At 41.4% G+C, this 21511-nt stretch overlaps 1 protein-coding gene across 1 annotated transcript in view; it reads left to right on the forward strand.

Moving 5' to 3' along the window:
• NELL1 (neural EGFL like 1) overlaps positions 1–21511 on the forward strand; it is a 292319-nt gene that overhangs the window by 1198 nt on the left and 269610 nt on the right. Inside the window, exon 2 of the mRNA XM_062576297.1 lies at positions 3705–3833. Coding sequence (XP_062432281.1) covers positions 3705–3833 — 129 coding nt within the window. The remainder of the gene's footprint in view (positions 1–3704; positions 3834–21511) is intronic.

Raw genomic sequence — 21511 nt, forward strand, 5'->3', positions numbered from 1 at the left:
CCGCCGCGCTTCCCCGGCGGCGGCTTTGTTCTCCGTGCGCGGCCTGGGGCAGGGGCAGGAGCGGCGCTGCCTCGGCGGCGTCCGCGCTGTTCCCAGGGACAGCGCGGTTGTCAGAAATACAAAGGTGATGCTGTTTTTAATTTATAATCCTTCGCCTGGTAATTACTGCCTCATCAAAAATCACGTAGGAATGGAATAAAAATAGTTGGGAGAAAATGCCACCTGTCCTGTTCACAGCGGTGCTGCCACCAGCAGTGGGTGTTGTCGCTTGAAATGGTCACCGCGACGAAGCCGAAACTCCTGCGTTTGGCATTGCGAAGCCCCTCGGAAAGTTCTTTGTGTGCAACAATTGCCACTGGGGCTGCGAGAGGAGCCAGCAGAGTGCCTGTCGCAGAGCCTGCCTCTCCTGTTTGAGGGACTGCACATGGCTGCGTGGAAGCAATGAGGTTGTCTGGAGTGTGCTTTTTATGGAAAGTTTCTTCATCCTAAAATACGCAATGTGTAACATGTCAGGGAAATCATAGACAGACTGCATACATTGTGTGGCTGCACGTTAACTTGATGGAGCATAGCACAACTGCTGGTGCTTGGGTGCCGGTGATAACGGCACAAGTGGAGGATACAAGCTGTCAGAGCTGTAAGGCGGAATTAATTTCTTCTAGGGATTTCCTAGTGACATCATTCATAATTATATGGTTTAATCCTCTAGCTGCTATAGTGCCTTTAGTTCATGTTGGGCCAAATGCACAAAGTCCTGAGATGATTTCCACCTCCCTCCTTTCCCCAGCTTTGCTCAGTCAGATGAGGTCTTGCTTGTGTGAGCCACTGATATATAATTTAAGGGGAATGGCCCACTTTAAATAGGAATTGAAAGCTACCTCGGTCAGGATCAGGCCCCAGCTTTCCACAGGTCTCCACTAAGAGTGTATAGGTTGATGGTTAATTTTTACTTCAGAAAGAAACAGTATTTCCAGCTGCTTGCTCTGGTGAAGAGAGGCAGCATAGCATAGTAGATGCAAGTGCAGTTGATATGCCTCTGGTATCTTTCTGATAGACTGGGGAGCCTGCATGGGAAAAGGAGACTTGGCCGTTATACTGAAGATGCTGATTTGTTGTTTATTAATTATTAACCGGACTTTTGAGTGCCTGCATGCGTTTTGAAGAGCCAGCGCAGGAAGATGGCTAGGAATTTAAAGCAGTGTAGGTTCTTGCTAAAGAGTTGCTGTGACATGAGAAATAGTCTCCTTTTCAGAAAGTATTTTAAAAGCTGGAAGGGGACATGCTGAAGCTGGTGGAGCTCCAATGATTTGTACCTGTTGAGCCTTAGGTATTCAGGCTGGAATAAACAGCTTTAATAGAGCAATAGGGCTGCTGTGATTTTTGTGAGTGCCCTGTACTTGATAGGTGTGGGTTCAGTCCTTACCCCGTTACTGTCACTGGCAGCTTTTCCACTGAGTTCAGCGGGGTCAAGGTTTGTCTTACTGGGTGTACTTTGTCCTTCCCATTGAGTGAGTTTTAGGACCTATTCAATCTCCCTTCCTCTCAAAAACCTACTGTTTTTTGCTGACTTGAATAGCTCTACCACCCTTAGAATAAGGAATGGCATACTTTGGTCCTAGCAGAGGCAGCAGGGCCTTTCCTTCTTACCTGACAGGTTACTTTGCACAGTTTACAGTGTGCATCTCTTCTGAACAAAAACCTTTAAAAAAATTGCTTCTGTTTATCATCTAAAACTATCTTTGCTCTCATGTTCTTAGCCTGAAAGGCTCATTTCTGTGTATGTGTATATATGTGTGTGTACATACATACATTTATTTATGTATGTAAGTGCATATGTGTCTGAGGCTTGTAGGATGATGCCCTTGCCCTAGAAGAGTTGCTCGCTGGGGGTTAAAAACAAGCAGCTGTGTTCTTGTGCGTTGGTCAGAGGCAGGTGTACTGAAAGAGGGTGAGTCACTGCTTAACATTAGGCACAGCAGGATGGGTAGATTTCTTCAGGAGCATTTCAGCTGTGCATGAGGGGGTCTGAGGCTGTGTGTTGGGATCCACGTTTTGCTGGGAGGTGAGGGTGCTCTTGGTCTATCAGCGCACACGTCATGCAGCTGTGTGTGCTCGTTAAGTGTCTGAGCATTTAGCAGGGAGGAAGTCAGAGACAGCACTGATGCCTGTTCATGTTGCTGACTATCTGGGAAGCTTTACCTTTGGAGATGTTTATCCAGGTTCATATTCTCTCCTCTTAATTTTCTACGAAAAGGTACTTATCTCCACATTATTATGTGTATGTGCTCACTTTGATACGACAACAGTCTTGGAGGCTCAGCTCTGCCAGATACAGAGAGATCTTAATTTTCATTGTAGATTAAGGTTGAAAGAGACCTTCTAAAGCTGTTTTTCAATATTTCTTAATACTCTGCATCTTGTGCAATAGTACTCCCCTGCATTAGCACAACATGTTATTCCAAGGAATTTTAATACCTGAGTAAAGAAAAGGAGAAAGTGCTGGGGCACAGGTGATTTATGAGTGGAATTTGTAACTTCTCCTTGTTCATTCTGTACACCTCAGTAACTTCTCAGAGCCTTGCAGAGAATCAGGCTAGAATATTTGCTGCTTAACTGATCCAGAAGCATGGTCCTGAAATAACAAATGAATCAGTTTAAACCTGAATGTGGAATCAACTCAGTAAAAATCAGCCTGGATGTGCTGTGCAGGTGAGATTCTTACCCCAGGGAAGTCAGTGAAAGTTTTACCACTGACTTCAGTTGTGTCAGGAGTTTTCATTCTCAGAGCCTGTTCCCATTTCTAATGATGTTAGGAAAGTGCTTGGATTCTGTGAGAGATTTTTGATCTATGTCCCAGGCAGAGATCTCATGTGACATCTGTTGCTATGTTGAAAGACAGACCCTTGTCAGACTGGCCTCTTTCTGCCCTTAGGAAAATACCAGTTTCTGAGGGCCTGGTCTCCTGGGCATGAGCTGTTTCCAAATTTCAAGTTTAGATTTGTGCTTCTGTGCCTTAAACCAGGAGGTGCCGCTTTAGGTGAGTGAAGGTCTGTTAGGCACAGGTAGGCTATGGCACACTTCAGGCACTGGCTGTGCTGAAATACAGCAGAGAGACTTCGCATGCCGCGTCAAACCCTTGTGTGAATCACCCAGAGCCCTTGGATTATGGGATGGCCTCCTTTGCCCTGCTACCCTATCTCCTTCAGGGTCATTTTGTCCAGTTAGGAAAATAAATTGTGTTTAGGTTATGAGCTGGGGGGACCTGATGCATTAGTCACAGCTAGGTATGAAATGTGAGAGGAATTTCCAGTCCTCACGTCTCCTTGGAAATCGTGTAGCCAATAGATGAATGTTGCTAACCTCTTTCATCTTTTTGTATAGGTGGTTATGCTTTTATTTATTTATAACTCTTCTGCCTTATGAAGGTGCTGGGTTAATGTAACAGCTTTATAATGTTTTAACTTGTGTGTAGTAAAATGTGTGGAAAAAGTAGTTTGATTGAAATAACTGGAAGAGATTATCTTCTGCAGCAGGTACTGTCTTCTAAGTAGTTACTGTATAGTGTGTGTGTGTGTGTGCACGTGCTAGAAATGGCTGCACTAGATATTCTTCTCTATTCTTTTCATTACCTGATTTGAAATAAAAATTGATCTATCTCTGCCTCTCTCTCCCTTCCTCCCCCTCTCTGGCTCTGCCTCTTGCAGCTGTAGGATTTGGAATGGATCCTGACTTACAAATTGATATCATCACAGAACTGGATCTTGTGAACACAACCCTTGGGGTGACGCAAGTGTCGGGGCTGCACAATGCCAGCAAAGCATTTTTATTCCAAGGTAAAACAAGCGTCCTGAAGACTTATCCCGCTTTTGTTTGCATGAGTTCATAAGAGCTTTGATGCCTAACTGATTCCCTGTAATGGTGCTCTTACTTAACTGTTGCCTTTTTCTTTTTTCTTTTTTTCCTTTTTTTTTTTTTAATAATCTGTATTACTGTGCTGAAATATATATGGTATTTCTTTTTAATATTCTGTGAGGCTATTGAGCTTCAAGATCTCTAGGAAAATGTTTTTTGGGTAGGTTTCAACGCTTCCCAGTATTTTTTTTCTGGCTAAATGTGTCAAAGTAGTCCCAGGGCATGGACTCAGTTGTATTTCTGCGTATTTTCTCTCTGCCCTTGTACATGTGCACAGGCACACAGCTGGAGTTACGTAGGTAGATGAGAAAGCAGCTAATGTGTTGACACTGCATAGTAACAAGTAGCAAGTCTTTCATCAATTTGTGAGAACTGCTAACGTGAGAAAACCAGACAATATTGCCAGCTAACAGGCACAGAACAAGTCACTTTGAATTGTAACGTGATTTTTCTTTTGTTTCAGTATTCTAAGATAATGCTTGCAAAATGCTTTAAAATGGAGGCGTATTTTGTTATATTTTGTTCTGAAGTGAGCAGTGAGTGAAATTCTGGATGAATTGGGGAGTTTTTGCATTGATTTAAATGAAGCCCAGATTAAGAGACAGACCCATGAGGTAGAAGAGCTGAGCTACTATAATATGTTCCTTAGATGAGAAGGACACCTACTTTGGTTAGTCTTAACATGCACATTAAAGCATAATAAGGAACACTTTTATTGAGGAGGCTTCCTGTGTTTTTCTCCTTTATTGTTCTTTTACTGTGCATTAAAGTGTGTAGGTTAGGGTCTTATTTTTTGGTATCTGTCCTCTGTAGCTCTTCTTGGAGGCAGAAAATTATGATCTCATTTAATTTTATTTCTGGATCTGCATTACTGTCATTATTGTAATAAAAGAAGCAGGTCTGTAATCTTGGTTTAATTTTCACCTGGACATGAGGATGGGTCGGTTTAGGTCCTGGTAGCAGAGGGACTTCTGGAGACCACCTCAGGATTTGTTAGTCATCTTTCCATCTTCTATGCTACGTTGAGTCAAGTATTTAGTTTTTACTGATTTCTAGATCAACGTTCAGAAAAAAGGCATTAAATTAGTCATGTAAAAATATTAATTATTTTGCTTCTGACACCCCTGACTTCAGGTTTGTGTGTTATGCATGAACACTGTTAAAGTACAGTCATTCCTCTAAAGACTACAATGGCCTAATTGACTTACAATATTTTGGTATTTCCAGTTGCCACGCTGTGCAAGTAATTGCAGCCGTGCTGATGAATTGTCAGGGTGAGTTTTCACAGGCTGGTGGCTGGAACTGAAGGAAAAAAGTCTGAGTTGACGCTGGTTAAAACCAACAATACTAAAAGTAGCTTTGAAAGGATAAAGGTGGGGATGTTAAGGTTATTCAGTTCTTTTTGCCTCGAAAGACCCCCACCTGTAGCTTATGAGCTCTACAAGCTGTATGGTTTTTCTGCTAGTCTTCTCTAAGTTTATCTGATCAGGTAAACTGAGAGATGGATGTTCACTGGAAGCATTGAACAGAAATCCACAGCAGGAAGTGAATAGACAATTCAAAGTCTTTAGGTAGATAAACTTTGTTAATTCCCCTGACTGAAATTCTGCAAATGCATACTGGAGTAACCCCTGGGCTTGCACGTTGCTTCTAGTTTATAGCTTTTTGGAAGATGGCTTAGGAATATCACTGCCTTCAGGTGATCTCATGAGTCCTTGGGCTAGGATGAGGGTGTAGGCCTTGAGTGCGTTACTCTATCCTGAAAGAGGTCTGCAAGGGGTCTTCTGCTGCTGCTTTTGAATGGAGTGGAAGACCTAGGCTGCACTGGTGGCTGCTTCCCTTCTTGTTCGTACCTGTTAGTTGTTGCGTGTTGGCAGCGTGTTGGTAGCTGTATGAATTCCCTTTTACTGACAGAAGTGACTATACGGCTGCAGATTGGCCATGCCCCAGGTCCTTCGGCTGCCCCCAGGTGATCCTTAATTTTGATTTTTATCTTTACTAGTTTTACTGCATGGCACCTAGGAGAATGTGTGGCTAACTGCAATGTCAAATTAAAAGTAATAACACTTTTTCCCCGTAGAAATTCATACCTTCGCCCCTGCCCCCACCCAACATGACCTTCCCGGAGAAGAGGAAAGCCCGAGTGTTAGTGTTTAGTTTCAAAATTACTGTATCCTTTTGGACCTGCTGCTCTGGTCTCTAGGAGGTGGTCCTTTCTTTTGGCAAGCTTTGATGAGTTGTCATTGTGCTTCAGTGCTGCATGTCTTGATGCCTGGTAGCACCGTGCACCTGCACGTGGCTCTGGTTTGGAGGGAGGACCTGCTCCCTCCTGCTCACTGTGGCCCTCATGGCAGGAGGGGCTGGGTGTGGAGACACCCTGCCGACCTGCTTTTGCCCCTCAGGATCTCCTCGTCTGGGAGGTGGGAAGAAAAGATCCTCAATACAGTCACTTGTGTGTGCTTTTCATGGGGACTTTGCCCCCTCTTCAAGTGGGGGACATGGTCTGTAGTCCTTATGGCTATGAAATGTGTCTCTGAGCTGGCACGAGTTCCCAGAGGATCATTTTGTGTCTTATAAGATGTGTTTCCTAAAACGGCTTTAGGAAGGCTGTTCAAACTGAGAATGCTCTTTATTTTTTTTTTTTTATTTTTTTTAATTATTTTTTATTTTTTTTATTTTTTTGCGTGTGTGTGCGCATCCGTCCGTCCCCCTGGAAGTCTTTGCAGTAGAGATCTGACCTATGTCTCCCAACTCCTCACCTACAGCTGGAGGCCAGAGAAGCCAAGGATCTGGTTCTGGAAGTCAGTGGGAAATCTACTTCAAAGAAACATTGAAAATATTAAATGTGGAAGTAATGCATTGCAATAATGTCCTACAAATACTGCTTGAAAGACATTTTTAAGTAGTCTTTTATAAACTTGACAAAGTGATACTGAAATTCCTATAAAAAAAGGTCACAGAATAATTTTTAAGATGCTAAGAAACACTGAGCAGTGGCCAGCCTAGTGGCACTAAGTCTTATCCTACATTTCAGGTAGCCAGAAAGCAGGGTTTGTATTGCCCCTGTAGGTGGAAACCTCAGCAGGATCTTGAGTTCAGAGGCAGAGAAAGCCTTTAACTACAAATAAGGCAAGTGGAGGTGCTTAACTTGTCATACAAGACGTTTACTAAGACTTTGCTGTTTTCCCCTCCTGGAATGGGAATATACATTTTTCTTTCTTTTTTTTTTTTTAACTTAGTCTTTGAATTAGGAGCTGTCTTTTTGCTATGTATACTATGTATGGCACTGGGATTCAGACCACTAAATATTGTTAAAAGGCTATATACACATTGTCTGTTGTCCAATGACTGTTCGCTTATTTTATTAAGCGATTGCTCGTTTTAAAAGGAAAAAAGGGCTGGACTGTAGGCTCCTTCAGCATGGAGTACAGTCACGCTCCTTCTCCTCCCTCCGTACTGGTGACCGTCGGGTTCTTCTCTGTACAGTCACAGCTCCAGCGGGAAAGGGGAAGGAGCAGCAAGTATCACCTTTCTCTGTGCTGTAACATTGTGTGAGAAAAGAGTGAATCTTGCCGTGGTTCCAAGAGGACGGAGGCTCTCCCAGCAGGCTTGTGTGAGCTCCCAGGCCCAGCACGCTCCCCTCCTTAGGTCTTTCCTCTGAACAGGCTGTGGACTCTGAGTTTGAGCCAGATTCATTTTTGGCTTTCTAATTCCTAGCGTAGAGAGCTATGCGGATTCCCAATCCTGCTTATGGCACCAGATTCCTAAAATTCAGGTGTTGAAGCGCTCAGGTCTTTAAGTGGTTTTGTTTGTTATCCAGCGTTGCTTTACTTTGAAAGTTAGGGATGGCATAACTGCGTAACTTGGTATTTTCGTCAAGAGTGGGCACGTACCCTTGATATGAGGAATGCTAGCACTGCTTCTGTTAGGACAGTTTTGTCCAGGATCTACTTGTTAGGCCCATGTGGATGGGGAGTAGTATTTCAGCAGAGAGGTAAATTCAACGGTCAGATGAATAGGCTGTTGCCTTCATTCATCAGGAGGTGAATGTCTTCTGACCTGAGGCTCGGTGCCTTGTGCCTGGAGGGTTTAATTGACTTAAAGTGTTAAAACTCAGTTACACCGATGTAACTTGCATGGTGTGCAAACTGGGATGCTTGAAAAAGCCTTAGAGCTGAGTGAAAGGGAGTGGGCAACACCTCAAAGAGGGAAATTTGCATTACTGCATTTCTAGGGTCGGCAGAGGTGGGGGTTGTATAAGGTGAGATAACTTTTAATTTTAGGTTTAGGGTGTCAGTCCCTCTTTACAGAAGATAATGCAGCAAGGGGCACTGCTTTTGTGTGATCTGTGCTTGTATATTTATAGCAAATGTTAAGTATAAGCAGTATCACTTTTATAGAACAGAAATCTTATAGAAGTAGATAAAATATGAGGATACAACATGGCTAGCTTAAAACCAGCACTCTCTTTAGCTATCATAAAACAGAGTAGCTCTATTATGTTTTTTGATACCCAGTAATATGAGAATTCCCTGTCTTGTTGGGTTGCTGGAAGCATTTCTGGACTGAAGCAGTAGAGCAGTACGCAGAGTTTCTACATGAAGCTTTTTGAGGTGCTGGCATTCTGTTCCTTGTTTGTCTTGGATGAATACTGCAAATTACATGAAGACTGTGATGCTTCCTTTAGAATAAAAGATTTTTATGAGGTATGTCATCATGGCAACTCTGAAAGCTCCTTGGAGTTAGAATTTTTTTTTTCCAAAGGGACTATTGAGTTTCTTCTTACAGACACTGTCATACAGGTTTATGCCCATTTTGACTCGGGTGATGGAAAGAATAGCCTGACCTGTGTCTCGGGAGTGCTCAGTGTGAATGTTTTGGGAGCTCAGGCCTGCGGGATCCTTGCTGTCACGTCTGTCTGCCTGGATCAGAGCTGTGGCCCTTGTGTGGATGTACCCCCCCCCAGGAGGGGTCACCCCCAGTGACTGCAGAGGGACTTCTAGCTGCAGTCTTGCAGCTGGCTTTTTATTGCCCAGCTTACTTGGAGGTTGATACCTGCTGAGGTCACTTTTATATCAAATGATCATGGAATCATAGGATAATTCAGGTGGGAAAGGACCTCAGGAAGTCAGTGGTCCTTCACTGAGACATCTTACATGAGATATATGCAGGAAGAAAAAGTCAAAATTTACACAGCCATATTTTGAAATATTTCCTGAAATCTCACAAATTCTGGGGCAAAGACTGGATGTACAAAGAGACAATAATATAGTTGGGATGAACGGGTACCCTGAAGCCAGAGAGCGAAATCAACTGATGCTGGATAGTTGGTGGTAGGAAATGATCAGACAAGATTAACTGTGACAGGCAGGGCAATGAAGCTGGGCTCACACAACGAGGTGGAGAAGAGGAGAAGCTGCGATGAAGGGCTGGAGGCCACACGGGGAGCCGGTTTTGGCAGGGCAGAGAGACTATGGCAAGGATGTGGCAAGGACTCTGGTTGGTGGGGGAGGGAGTCGAGAACAGGGATGAAAAGCAGGATAAGGGGAGACATGGCTGGTGGTTGCGAGAAGCAGCCTTAGGGGAGAGGCAATGGCTGGGGCTGGGAAGAGGCATGCAAGGGCTGCCGTGAGCCTGGGTGGGTAGGACAAGATTCACCTACGGTAGAGACAGTATTAGGGCATGACAACAGCGAAAAAGCATTGAAAGTTCAAATTTGGCCATGCTGTAATGCATCTGTGATGTGTGCTAATTTTTAACAGATGTGTTGGGAGGATAAAACTTGGATAATATGACTTTTATTAGTGACTTTAAACCTTAACTTGCCATGCTTCAGTTGCTCACCTGTAAAGTTGATGTGCTAATACTCTTTCCTCTAACAACAGTGGTGAGAAAATAACTCATTAATATCTGTAGTAGTCTCAGATACTGTGATAGAATAATTAATTTGGTCACGGTCTGTTTTATCTTCAGAGAAGGATTTGAATATGGTAGATGTAATGTTCAGCGTATGCCTTGAACAGTAAAAATAACACATCAAGTATTTCTTTGTTAAAAACAAAGAGCAACCAATGTTTATTTTACTTTGCGTACTGAATGAGGCAAGGGCCTTCTGGAAAACGTTGTGTGTGATCCTGTAATTAAGAATGATATTGGAACATATATCTCCAGGGGGCTGAGTAAGGTTTGCCTCTGCGACTCCAACCCTCATGTTTGTCTAACTTCTTATTTATTTTTGTTCTTTTAATATAGCTAATATTTAAATCATTATTTTGTGTATGTAATTTTATCTTATTTATTGCAAGGAAGAAATTAAGTTAATTGTTTTTTCTTGTTCTGGAAAACTGACCATTTTCAGAAGGGAGGAATGATCTAGAGTCAGAGTACAAGGAGCTGGGAGGGGCTGAGTAACATGAATCCTTTTCAAATAGAGGAAATTAAAGATTGCTTGAGACGTAATTACTGAACAGTGCTCTGAGGTTCTGAAGGGAGATAAACTACTGGTAACTTTTTCAATGCCCAGAAGTAGTTTTTGAACACTCCTATATACCCATCCAGCCTTGGATGTTGTTTAGTGTTTGAATTATATTAGAACCCTGTCTATGAGTAAAATTTACCCAACATACTGATACGAAGATACAACCTGTAAATCCTCAAAAAATTCTTTCTACGTTCCCTTTTTCTAAAAACAAAATATGTACGGTCTAAAATAGGAGTGGAAACTTAGCCACATTAAGCTTCAGGGAACAATTTCTACTTTTGTGTGTGTTTCCCCCCCCCCCCCAATCCTGAATTCTGAATGTTGTCATGCTGCCTTCTGTTACTTGGCATTTTTGGGGTTTCCCATTGTGTCTGTAACGATTAGGAAAGCATTCTGAGCACACGTTGCCTCTGTCCTTGGCAGTTATTTTTGCTTTCTTGGGAGACAGTAATTGCACTACTTGTCTATCTTCATAGCCGCGGTGGTACGTACAGCGGGGCGGTGGGAGAAGCACTTCAGGATTTCTGCTGTATGCTAAAAGCTTCTGGCAACAAAGTCCTGTAATGAGGGTAAGCAGGAAGAAGAAAAAAAAAAAAAAAGTCTCTGCTCTTCAGTGGGTAGAGGGGGGATGCACAGATTAGTTTCTGATATTGCTAATAAGTGTTGCGTGCTTTCGTGCCGCTTGAGCATCTAGGTCCTGAAAATGGAAGTAGATCAGCTTAGGCAGGAGTAACAGACAGAGATTCTTTTATCTTTATCAGAATGAAACAAAAAAACTTGTCCTTTTTCTGTGAAGGATGTTGACAAACCGGTACACCTGAAGAGTCATATTCTACTGTGCTTAATCAGGTTTTGTTAACTGCTCGTTTAATAAATGGCTGTTAAACCTGAGTATCGCTAGACGATGCAGAACAGCCCGGGAAGCGAGGTGCAGCCGGAGCGGTGCCCCTGCCTGGGGGGGGGGTCCCTGGGCACCCGAGCATGGCTCGGCAGGGACCCGCTGGAGCTCGGGGTGTCCCGCGTGCCCCCTCGCTTGGTGGTGCTGGGCGCTGCCGAGCTCGTGCCGCTCGAAACTCCGGGGCGGGAAAACTGCCTTCTCCCTGTTGGCAGTGCAACAAAGTGGTTGGTTAGGGTTGGATTTGACCTCAGTAGGAGCCTCTTAGTTTTCAAAACCATTTTTTAATGGAAATGTGTTAATATACACTTGATAGGAATAGATACGTTTGTCCTACTTACCCCTATGCAGGCGCTATGTCTTTTGCCTAAGAAGAAGTGATATTATTTAGAATTACTATTGCCTGCATTTAAAAACATACGGTGATGTTTAACTATTTTTAAAGATCTTGTTTCTTTAAAAGGCACACAATGACAGATATAACCAGACCTAATGCAAGAGCATGGCGTGGACCATGTCCTGTGGTGAAAAACCCTGCTGTTGTGAACGACCTATCAAGAATAAAAATTAGATGCTACTTGAGGCCTCAATCTACTACTTCTATGCCAAATTCTAGATTAATCCTGCCACCTGCAGTGAGGGTGTATAAACGATGTGAGGGAGGCGTTTTTTCTCTTATTATTCATTTTTGCCACATAAATGGTGTGAAGTAATCATGTCATACTGTGTTAGTTTATAGCATTATGTCATGTGATTGACTTGCCTTTTGTGGCATATTTGGTGAGACAAAATGCAGTACCTTAGAATTTTTTTAGAAAGAAAAAAAAAAAAGTATTTTTGGTACCTGCTATCCACTAAAACATTCATCTAAATCAATAGTTATGTAGGTTGGATACCCGCTAAAATAGCAAAGCTGATTCTGTATTTCCAACAACTGAGGATGCTGCGAATCACTGTTTTGAAGCAATAAAAACTGTACCTGAATGTTTGTGTTTTGGCTTCTTAAAAATCACACTATATTCTTTCCCCCTTCCTCTCTGCCTGTGTGATAACCTGTTTCTTTTGTGGTTACAGCTGTTTCCCACCGGTCTCCTGTGTATAAATAGGGAGGAAAAAAAAAAAAAGCTTAAGATCACAATATTACACAGATTATTTTACTGAGTCCGTGCTCCCCTGGTGGGCGCAGGGAACTGGTCCCTTTGAAGTTGTGAGTTTTCCTGTTGGCCTACTGTAGAGGAGTTGGTGTTATTAAGGTTGGTTGTGCTGCTTTTTATCTCTTTCTAGCCCCCCTTCCCCCCCGCTTTCCTCCCCTCCATGGTAACATGGAAGGTAGCAAAGATGCTTTGAGGGTGCAACAGGTATGAAGCAGGGTGTCGCATGTTAAATAGTCCTTGCTTCTGTCGCAAGCCAACATCTACAAATGGCATTGAGCCTGGGCTCCGCTCCCCACGTTGGCATGCAACAACACTGAAATGTTACTTGGGGGCTGGGGAAATAACCATGCCAAGGCGGGTGGGAGTGGAGCGGGGTGAGCCTGCCCGCGTCACGATTTGTCTTGGTCTGCGGAGGTCTCTGCAGATGTTCCTGGTGCAGCCTGGAAAGTGAAGCAGCACAGCCTTAAAACATGATGCTTGTGGAATAATTTGATCAGTGCCGAGGATTTGGAAAGCTCATGTGCTGTGCTTTATCTCGAGGCTCCCTTTTAAGGGAATCTGTGGGCAGGTAGTGGAAGCAGGACTTGGTTAGAATAATCTTAGGAAAATGGGGAAAGTTGTTCAGGGTTTATCTAATTTTAGTTAGTTATGATGCTGGAACAAAATCAAGGTTTCTTTGATAACAGTGTTGCCCACATATTTTAAAGTCGTGGTCTTCTATGTACTTGCCTTTTGTTCTCTGATACTGGCAGTGGTTTTAATGCTTTTTGATGTCCTGTGAGTGCCAGCTTTTGGATGGGATATTCTGTCTTTCTAGCTTTATGCCATCCTAATTGTTTCAAAATGTACTCATTAAAAAAAAAAGTAAACATTATTGCTGGTGTTATTGCTAACAGCAAGAAATGCAAAAAAAAAAAAAAAAAAGGGGGGGGGGCCACATGTGACAGTTCTATTTAAATAAAAGCCTATTTTCAGAAACAAAGGCTTATGAAGCAAAAGGGAGCTTTTAGTACCCGAAGCACGTTTGCTGTTACGGATGAACCCACAGCAATGGATGCTATCAAAGTTGTCATATTTTATTCATGAGTTGTGGGATGCTTGGATGAAATAAGAAAAGCAATGCTCCAAATCATAATTATGGTGTAAAAAGATAAAACAGTTATTATTGTGACTTTTTTGAAAATTCTTAAGTCTCTCAATTCATACAAAACTTGCAGAGAATGACTAAGTATGTTAGCTATATTTATGAATCTTTGTGGGGGTGTGTGTGTGGAACACTTCACAAAATAGGGTTTATATATATTTTGGGAAAATACACAAATATGTGCCTATGTGTGTTCCAAGAAACAAAGACACCTAGAATATTGAATATAAACATAATTGTGAAGAGGTTGACAGCAGAAATTATACCTCAGTAGAAAAGGGCTTTGACAAATGTATTCCCCATGCTATTATCATGCAGTTAATAAATAAAACAGACACCCAGGATTTAATTTGTTTTAACAATAAAGTGAAAGTGATTTTTCTGAGGTAAAGAAAACATAAGGGAGAATTAATTCATGAAGCATATATTTTTTTTAATGCTCATACAAATTACGTACTAAGGAAAATCTGTAAGATTTTAGTAATAAAGGAACTATGTGCTTTAAAAGTAATTAAACTACTGTTTACAGTGTCAAATATCAGAGTTTTGAACTGAGAGAGCACTTGAGCATATGCTTACTTTGAACTTCATGGATAATTTCATTGTCTTTAGTTGGATTATTCGTGTGGTTAAAGGCTTTACGGAACTGGAAATGAAAGTCTGTGTGTAGGTGTAGTGAGGTCTGTTAGCTGCCGTAAGTAGCATTAGGTGTTGTAATCTCTCTCCGCAGAGGAAGGAACCGAGTCAGAGAGGTCTGTTTGCTGAGACTTCCCTCTTTACGAACTGTTGAAAACTAGTGTCTTGCTTTACATGTTTAGGAATGCAAGTTTTCATCAAGGAGGCAAATTCTGCTTTTTGTGTAGTCCTACTGAGTTAAAGGCTGGGATTTTCAACAGTCAAAAAGATTTAGGGATGTAGCTCCTCTTCAGTGGGATCTGGTACTTGCAATTGCTTTGAAAATCCAGATTGTGGGTTACTTGCGACAGTTATCTGTTGCATTCGTTTTTGACTTTGGAACCCTAAAGTGCTTCAGAATTACATGTTACTATTCATTTATTTTTAATATTCTCTTCATTTGTTAAGGACAGTATTTTTTTATATCTCTAAGAAAGAATAGTGCTAAGTGAGAATTCAGAGTTATTCCACGTAGTTTAAAAATATGAATGGATCAACCTCTGTTAATGCTGTGTTGCGAAGCTGACATTCAAGTGTTTTCTTTATATTACAAAAATACAGTGGGGAAAAAATAAATCCAAACTATAAATAGTAGTCATTTGCCTCCCTCCTCCCCACCCCAATATAAAAAATAGTAGTCGTTTGATTTGGTACCTGATTTTTGGATTTAGATGTTCCTCACCTTCTGGTACCATCCTCATTTAGTCCTAAGTTTATGTGACTGAAGAACATGTTTTGTCAAGTTCAGTATATGTTATCTTTTTTTTTTAAATCACTTCCAATTTTTGGGGATCTGTGACTTTGAGCATACCTGGAAATGTTTTGTAGAAGAGAGAGAAAAAAATTGCTTGGCTGGCTTTGGCATGAAGTCAAAACAGAAATGGTATTTTTGGGTGGCTCATTATTTTGTGACATTAACGTTTAACTTGCTCTGAAATAGATCCCTGAAATGGGCAGTGCTTCTGCAGAAAGGACAGGCTGTACATTTGTAATGAGTCAGAAATCACCACTTCTTTCCAGTATTGCATACATTGTCACTGGCTCTGTTGATAGTTCTCCCCATGACTGTCGCTAGTGTAGTTCATGCTCTTTTTATTAGTCTTTAAACACTTACATACAAATTTGGAAAATAATAATAGCAAACTTTAACTTGTATAGTCACAGTAATGTGATACCTTGCCTAAAACAGTTAAGGCAGTGGGGAAAGACCTTATCAGTGACTCTTAAACTAATTAACTAACAAGGCATGTAATTTGATTAACTCACATGATATAAAACCAGATGACGTGCTTTTAGTACTGGTGTGACTTCTGGAGCGTTCCTACCAGTTAAGGAGTAAGCATTTAATTAAAGGGATCATCCACATGCAAACAGTCTTGATTTCAGCATGAGTCCCCCAAGAAAACAGCTGAACCCACTTCAGAAGGCAAACCTGGTAGCCTCTTAAAGCCTTAGAAACAGGGAGAAGTGGCTGCCTGAGTGACAGGTGCTGTGTGGAGTGCAACTAGGCGACACGGCTGGTCTCTGCAGGAAGCTCGATGCAGAGCTCTGCCTGTTTCGGAGCGCTGAACTGATACGGTTCAGCTTTGCAATGCTGGAAGAGCAACGCCAAGGCTTCGACTCTCTGATGACATACGTAATTATTACAAGTGTGGTCATTCTAGCCAGTGCTCAAGTTGGGCCAATTTTCAACAAGTGAGGAGTCCAACATTAATCCACTAAATCAGCTAAATTACTGGTTGGAGAGAAACTGTGATTTGATAAGTGGTCTCTATTTGATTTCTTAGTGACTCAGTCCTGCTGTCCCTGGCTTCTGGAACTTGAGGACTGGGTTTGCAATAGCTTCCTTAACGTAATAGAATATACATTCAGTTTCAAATGCTGGGTTAATTTTGTTAGGAGAGACCTAGTCATAAACTAGTACATGAAAGTGTGCGTCAAAATGACAGCAATATATAAACAGTTATTGCTGGGGTAGTTTGCATTATGCAAAAGGAGAATAACCATTGAATTACACTGTTTTTCCACCTTCTCTAATAGAACTGCTTTTGCTATACCGTCATGAGAACTTACCTTTGTAACATTAGCTATTCACCCTGGTAATTGCTCCATCCTCTAATTTAATGAAAACCCATTAAACCGAAACAATAATTAAAATGAGACATCATCTCTGTAGGAGGTTTGCATATTAAAATCACCAAGCATTTCACTGCAGACAGATCTTATTCTTGAGGAACAGTGTTCGAAGCAACGTGTAAAAAGTGATTTATAATGAATAATCATAATTTAGAAAGCCGTGCTGCTGAACATGATTTCCTACTGTTTATTACTGACTCGGAGTGGAGCTAGCAAGGCAAAAGCAAATAAAGCATTTAAAATGTCTTTTCTTACTAGTGAGACTACCTAGAAGTAGAGGTGCGCTCATGAGGAAAGTGTTGTGGCTGCTTCAGGCTTCTGTGGTGGCGTAGCTTTAAAGGAAAGGGAGTATTTTTCCCTCTCGGTGTTGTGCTGTTGCTGATAGAAGATGAAGGATGGTGTCTGTCCTTGTCCCATGGGTACAGGTGGCCCTGGGGAACCAGCGAGCGCTGGCCAAAAAAGGCCCTGCGGAAGCCTGGCTTGGAAGCAGCGTAGACGCGTGGTGAGCAAGGTTGTGTCCGTGCCGAGGTGGCACCTAGGTGTGCAGTGAACTGACCGGCGGGTCTGCGCTGCACAGTGGGGGCTGTCTCGAGCCTTATGGTGACAGCCAATCCCCATGGTTGGTATTAGCATCCTTCTGCAGACTTTTGGGTCTGTTTGTGACTCACGTGGACTGAGGAATGTTTTTAGAGGGGTAGGAAGAAGCGGGCATTGGAGACCTCCATCACCAGTAGTGTATTTAGGCAAGTTTTGACTATTCTTGGAAAGACCATTAGTGGGACTTAGGAGCAGAAAGGATTCTGTGATCTGCATCCCACTTGGACTTAGCAGCTTTGAAGAATCACCTGCCTTCAGTGAAGAGAAGGATTTTATGACACTGTCTTGTGTTCCCTTGTGGATAATTTTGGAAACTGCCTGCTCCAAGAGTTGCTTGTTTTGGATCCCACTTTCACTGCCTACTGTGGGGATTTGAATTACATTTTGGAAAGCTACTGTCTTAAAAATTTTTGTGCTGCTTTGTTGTTGTTCTTAAAGAAATTTAATCCTTGTATTGAATGTTGCCCATACTAAGGTAAAAAAACAGTATGCTGCAATTTTCAATTCTTTAGTTGCTGTCACTGAAATCCAGAGTCTTTGTTGTTGTAGGGTTAAATTCTTCTTGCTTCTCCAGAGCTACTGTGCAAAGATTATCTTGAAAGCGTGGTGAAACAAACAACTTTAAAATGTTTGAAGTTTCCAATAAAGCAATACGCTCTGCATTCCTTACCAAAGTAGAGAAGTGAAAGTACAAAGTATTCAGGCAGGCTTGTGTTGTGATAAAGCATACTTCCTCTTTCAAAAACCATAAATTCATTTAGAACTAAATTTTACTATTTTTTTTCTCTACTGGAAGCATTTATTAAAGACTAATTTCCCAGATGGATTGGGATTGAGCTGGTAAGAACAGTTGCATACTTTTCTCTGCTTAAAATTCCAACCTGAATGGTCATGTGATTCCCTTGGTATCACGGATTATTGACACTATCATAAAATTAAGCTGAAAGAGAACTTTGACTGCTTTAACAGGTTTTTCTTCTCTATAACTCATTTTATCTTGTGCATGGTGATCACTTTCTTACTCCTTTGTAATGGAGTGAAAACCAACGTTTCCCTTTCTCTGATCTGAGCAATGAGTACCAAAATTCTGAGGACTTAAGTTTTGGCCGTCATGAGCTGGTGATAAGTAGAGAGAGAAGTAGATTGCAGAAGAAAACGTGTTTTGAGGGCCAAAATGAGATTTGTAAGGGCTGATCCTGATTCTGAGATACTGTGCTTCCGTAATTCAATTTGTCACCAACTGTCCTGCCGGGTTAGTATGCACTGCAGTATGTGAACGTTTCATACGTGCAAGGTGAAGTTTCCCCTAACTGTGCAGAGCCATCGTTCATCTGGGCCTGTCTTAGTCCTGTGCCAGGATTGGTAGTGATTTTTCCCATGTAGCTCATCCCCATGTAGCATGGCAGATGTGTTGTCAATTCTAGAGGGGAAAGTTACGGTAATGGACCATATATTTAATCATATTTTTCTCTTTTCAAAGGATGTTCTGTGGCTTTTGGTGTGGAAAAGTCACTAAAATGTGCATATCGCAGAGTTTAGTATAGAAAAGAAAAAAATCATAAACTTCAAACACATTTTTTTCTGGACAGGACCCTGTATGAATATTGAATTTGGTTGTATTTCTGAGTTTGTTTTAAATAACACAGTAAATAAGTCATTTCTTTTAACCAGATTTTTAGAGGTTTTTCATTTTGGCTCATTGGAATTACATTTTCCTTAAGTTCCTTGACAGTGTCCCTTTAATTGGGAAATGCTGGTGTTCAGCTATCTCTGTGATTCAAGCTCTCAGCAGCTAAGAAGAATTTCATGGACTGTATGGGCAAGTGAATTAGGTTATTCACTGGAGGCCAAGAGAACCGCGGAGGTTTCAAGCAGGAATGATTAACAAGTGCTAAATATTCGAAGGAATCTTAGCTGTTCAGCACTTTGTACTGATGACCTTTTCTGTACTTAATTAATTTTCCTTATTAGTATATTCTTGGTGTCCTCATGTTAAAAAAAAAAAAAAAAAAAATCCAAACCCCCAAAAAAGGGATTTGCTATAGGCTGAAATGGGTTAAATTTATTGGGATTCAGCCAAACAAAAACACCAGACCCATGCTGAAATGGCAATTTGCAATTTATTTTGGAGGTACTGCAAGTGAGTATGGTGAGTAATTATGGCTGCTGCATAGTGTTAGCGCATGCAATAAGATGGTCACGGTTTGGCTGGACGCGTTCAGAGCGCTCCCCTTAAGCGGGTGCCCCACTTAGAGGGTTTGTGGCCGTTGTGCTTTCAAAAACTGTGTATGTGCAATTGCTTTAACTCCTTTCATTTTGGAAATGTTCTATTAAAAAAAATAATAAAAGAGCAGCTGGTATTGCAAATTAAAAAAATATAATCATATAGAAGAGCATAGAGAGACATGGCTATTATTTTTTATATATATATATATATATGTGTATATGTATATATATATAATTATTTTTTTTGCCAGAGGTTGCATTATTGTTTAAGTGTGGAAGTGATGTTTCACTGCAGATAACTGTATAAACCTATATTCTTCTATGTTATGTGGGAAATATGTCATTTCATTACCAGCAGAGTAATTTTTTATAGAGAATGTAAAAAAAACATCTCCCCCTCGAGGCACCTGCAATGAAGGTGGTTTTTTTATTTTTTTAAATTTTTTTGGAAGACTGAAGGTCAACCTGAAGAGATCTAAAAGGATCGAACTTGTGATTCATTGGTATGGCATTTTCTCCAGAAATGGAGCAGAATGGAGACTGGACTGCACTGGAGGGCTGTGGCTCCCAGGGCAGAACTGTGAATAAAAGAGCAGATATTCCATAAATATTTCTGTCTGCGGTGTCCTCCCCTGAGCAGCGAAGGATCGTTCCCGGTTGTACCCGGTTCTCTCCTGATCGTTGTTGTGATGAGACCTATTGCGCGGAGCTAAGCCTGTGCTTTGTGTAGTGTATCCAAGCGTAAAAACAGTCACCTGGTTTCCCTCTGCGTGCATGTGCTAGGACGATGTTGCAAAATGATAGGTAAATGGGGTTCCTTATGTAGCAGTTTGAACCCAAGAGGTTGGAATTTCCCGGCTTTTCATATCTATGATATATGCTGACTTTAACAGAAAGTGGATGTAGTGTGTCGGGTGCAGTTTCGACGTATGCGTGACGGTGAGGAGGTGGTAGAGTGCACCCCAACGCTTTGAAGTGTTTCTAACTTAAGTGATCAGCACAAGGGTTGGTCTAATGATTCTGACTAAGGAGTCCAGGATTTTTGTGTAAGAAAGATTTGATGGCTGTGTGGGAGGGATGTGACTTAATTTCCAGGTCTCCCTGTATGCGGAAATGTTGGATTTTGTGAGGGTGGACTGCAACTTTGGCACACGCGTTGCCCTGACAACGCTTCCTGTGCAGATGTGAAAGCCTTCTTGAAAACCTTTGAATAAGTTTTATTTTACTTCTGAAAATATTGTGATGTCTTTAATTAAAAAAAAAAAAAGTAAGATGCAAAGGTTTTTAACCCTCAAAACAAGGTTAACTATCTTCAACTGTCAACATTAGGGCATTTTATACCTGAGGCTTCACTTGTGCCTTGGTACCGGTGGCTTGCCTGTTTTGTTCCAGCATTTGAGTAAATAGTAAACTGACTGTGTTTAATATGAGAGTGGGCCACATATGTATAGTAGAGGATACACTAAAAATTTCAGAGTAATATCTCAGAAATCTTCCTAGTATCTGGGATATGTAGTGCTACACCACCTGATTCAACTTTTTTAAAAGAGAGCTGGCATTTTCTAGGTGAAGATTATTAGTTAGATAGTAAAATCTTATTGATAAAGAGAAAACCATGTCTGCAGTGCTAGACAGTTTCTTCCTCCATCCCTCACTTTGTTGGCAGTGGAGACTATTTTCTGTGCTTTAAAGCTTTATCCTCTGCTATGTTAAAAATGGGTTTGGGCAGACAAATAGTTTGATGCTGTAAAGTGGACATTAGATTTATTTATCAGATGAATTGGAGCCTCTGGCAAGCATTTTTACATAATGACTAGTGATTTTGATGTCTAATTTGCAGAACTTTTCAGAAGTGAGCTTTCCAAAGTGCGTGTTATGCATGCTGGTAGTGGAGGCTCATCTGAAGAGCTTTATGCTGTACAGGAATAATTGAGGCATGCAATTACAGAACATGCTCCAGTACTTTTTCCCTGGCACTCTAGTTTCAGTCTATGGAATTCTATCAGAAGCCCAAATTTCTGACTTTCAAGTTGTTTTTTTGAGCCACTCTTCTTTTTAGCCTGCAAAGCCTCATTTAATGATGCAGAATATTTTTCCTGATGTGAAATTCTGAACTGTAAAGGTTGCTCCTTTGTAGGTTGCAGCGTTTGTGCTGGGCCAGGTTCTCAGGATTCTGTAGAGTTATAGGGTCTGCTCCTGGCTGAGAATTTGTGCCTGCATTTCTGGCTACAAAGTAGGTCTTCCTAAAGACGGCACACTGGGTTTCTAATCGGTTATGACATCTGGCAACC

This window comes from Rhea pennata, chromosome 5, assembly GCF_028389875.1.
Source record: "Rhea pennata isolate bPtePen1 chromosome 5, bPtePen1.pri, whole genome shotgun sequence".
NCBI lineage: Eukaryota > Metazoa > Chordata > Aves > Rheiformes > Rheidae > Rhea > Rhea pennata.